Genomic DNA, 1822 nt, shown 5'->3' on the forward strand with positions numbered 1-1822 from the left:
ATTTAATGTCAATTTTAACAATACTGAGGGCTCAAGGTAATATGATTAAACATTTATAAATTAAGAAAGGCCTTTTTACAACTTTCTGGAAACACTAATACTTGTTCACTACAGCCAGCCTAATGCAGGTCAGTCAGTGTTTACAGTAAGATGGAATAATGTTTAAATGAAGTCAACACCACACCATCATTTAAAAACATTTTTTTAATCAAGGTGCCTCAATGTAGTGTAACAAAGAACTCCTGGGCCCGTATTTATCAAACTTCTTACAGTGGAGTTTTAAACTGTCTGTTACATTATAGAAGGAAGCTTCACTGACGTGAAACATAAATCTGTGGATCTGTGTTTGATTACTCTGCCTGGCTTTCTCAAGGACCAGGATGTGACACAAAAATCTGAATTATGGAACTGAAAGTGAAAGTAGTCAAACTGAATTTTTAATAAACCAAAATACAGTTTTAAAGCAAATTAATTCAAGTTCAAAACTTTAAATTCAGTTTCAAATTAGTAACATTTATTTTCAAACCAATGCATTCAATTTCAAATTATGAACATTCAGATTCAGTTCCTGTTGGCACAAGATTTATCCCATACACATGATTCATTTTAGTAAAAAGTTAAAATTATCTGACCCACAAATAAACATAAAATAAAAGCTGACAACACATTTTTTTTCTTTTCCTGTCCTGTTTATAACCAAATTCTCAGGCTTATTGTGCTCACCTTTGGAATTTGAATTTTGGAACTGAAAGTGAAAGTAGTCAAACTAAATTTTTAAAAACGCAAAATACAGTTTCAAAGCAAATGAATTCAAAATCAAAACTTTAAATTCAGTTTCAAATTAGTGAAATTTAATTTCAAACTAATGCATTTGATTTCAAATTATGCACATTCTGATGCAATCTGAGCAATTCAAATTCATTTCCTGTTGGCACAAGATTGATCCCGTACAAAAGTGAAACTTCATGTCTGTTAGAGGAAGCTGAAACTGAGTGGTGATAAGCTGTGATGTTCTCATCAGGACTTGACTGAAGTCCTGGCTGGTTTTATCTGTTTGCTTTGGAGACGGCCACCCGGAGGGGGGGGGGGACGACACAAGGAGGAGTCGAGAGGGTTAGGGAGGGAACGAGGGCGACAGAGGGCAGGAGGGGAGTGTGGGGAGAGAATGAGATGTTGAAAGGAGAAGCAAAGCGTGTGAAGGAGTTGATGGGCCCTCTGAGAGCAAAGTGGAGCTGTGATAAAAACAGATTTATTTTATCTGGACAGCTTCCTCCCCGGTGCACGAGGAGCTGTTTACCGTGCACGGACGCCCGTCCACCGTGCTCTCGTTGAACTCCTGCCCCACGGTGAAGGTGATGTGGGTGGTGCGGACGGTGGTGGACGTCTTGATGGAGAGCTTCTCTCCGTCCTGCGTGATCTCCACCAGCGGCTTGGAGGCGGCTTTCACGGCGATCTTGCGCAGCATCACGTTCACCCCTGAAACACAGTGAAGAGGGACGTTTTAAACGGACGTGTTCTCACAACAAACACCAGGATGAGCGACTTGTTTTACAGCGACACATGAAAACAGACGTCCTCGTCCAGGGTTGTCCTGCACAAGGACAGCCCTGGACGAGGACAGCCCTGGTCACAATCACAGCAGAGGAAACAATGAGGTCATTAGACACATCTGCATTCTCCCCGGACTAAATCATCTCTGAACACACGCTAACACTGACATGTGGCCACTTCCTGCTAACTTATTTGTGTTTCGTTCCAACTTCCAGGGACAAATGACAGCAGCTGATCGTTTGTGTTTTTATCACAAAAGCAGCTGAAATCT

The 1822-nt window shown here is 41.1% G+C and overlaps 1 protein-coding gene across 1 annotated transcript in view; it reads right to left on the minus strand.

Moving 5' to 3' along the window:
• Positions 1-1476, minus strand: part of LOC106515075 (cellular retinoic acid-binding protein 2) — a gene marked incomplete at its 5' end in the record, with an annotated part of 5206 nt that extends 3730 nt beyond the window's left edge. The window contains 1 exon segment of the mRNA XM_014004691.1: positions 1298-1476. Within this exon segment, the coding sequence (XP_013860145.1) occupies positions 1298-1476 (179 nt within the window).
• Between the last annotated feature and the right edge of the window lie 346 nt (positions 1477-1822).

Source organism: Austrofundulus limnaeus, unplaced genomic scaffold (assembly GCF_001266775.1).
Source record: "Austrofundulus limnaeus strain Quisiro unplaced genomic scaffold, Austrofundulus_limnaeus-1.0 Scaffold26, whole genome shotgun sequence".
Classification (NCBI taxonomy): Eukaryota; Metazoa; Chordata; class Actinopteri; order Cyprinodontiformes; family Rivulidae; genus Austrofundulus; species Austrofundulus limnaeus.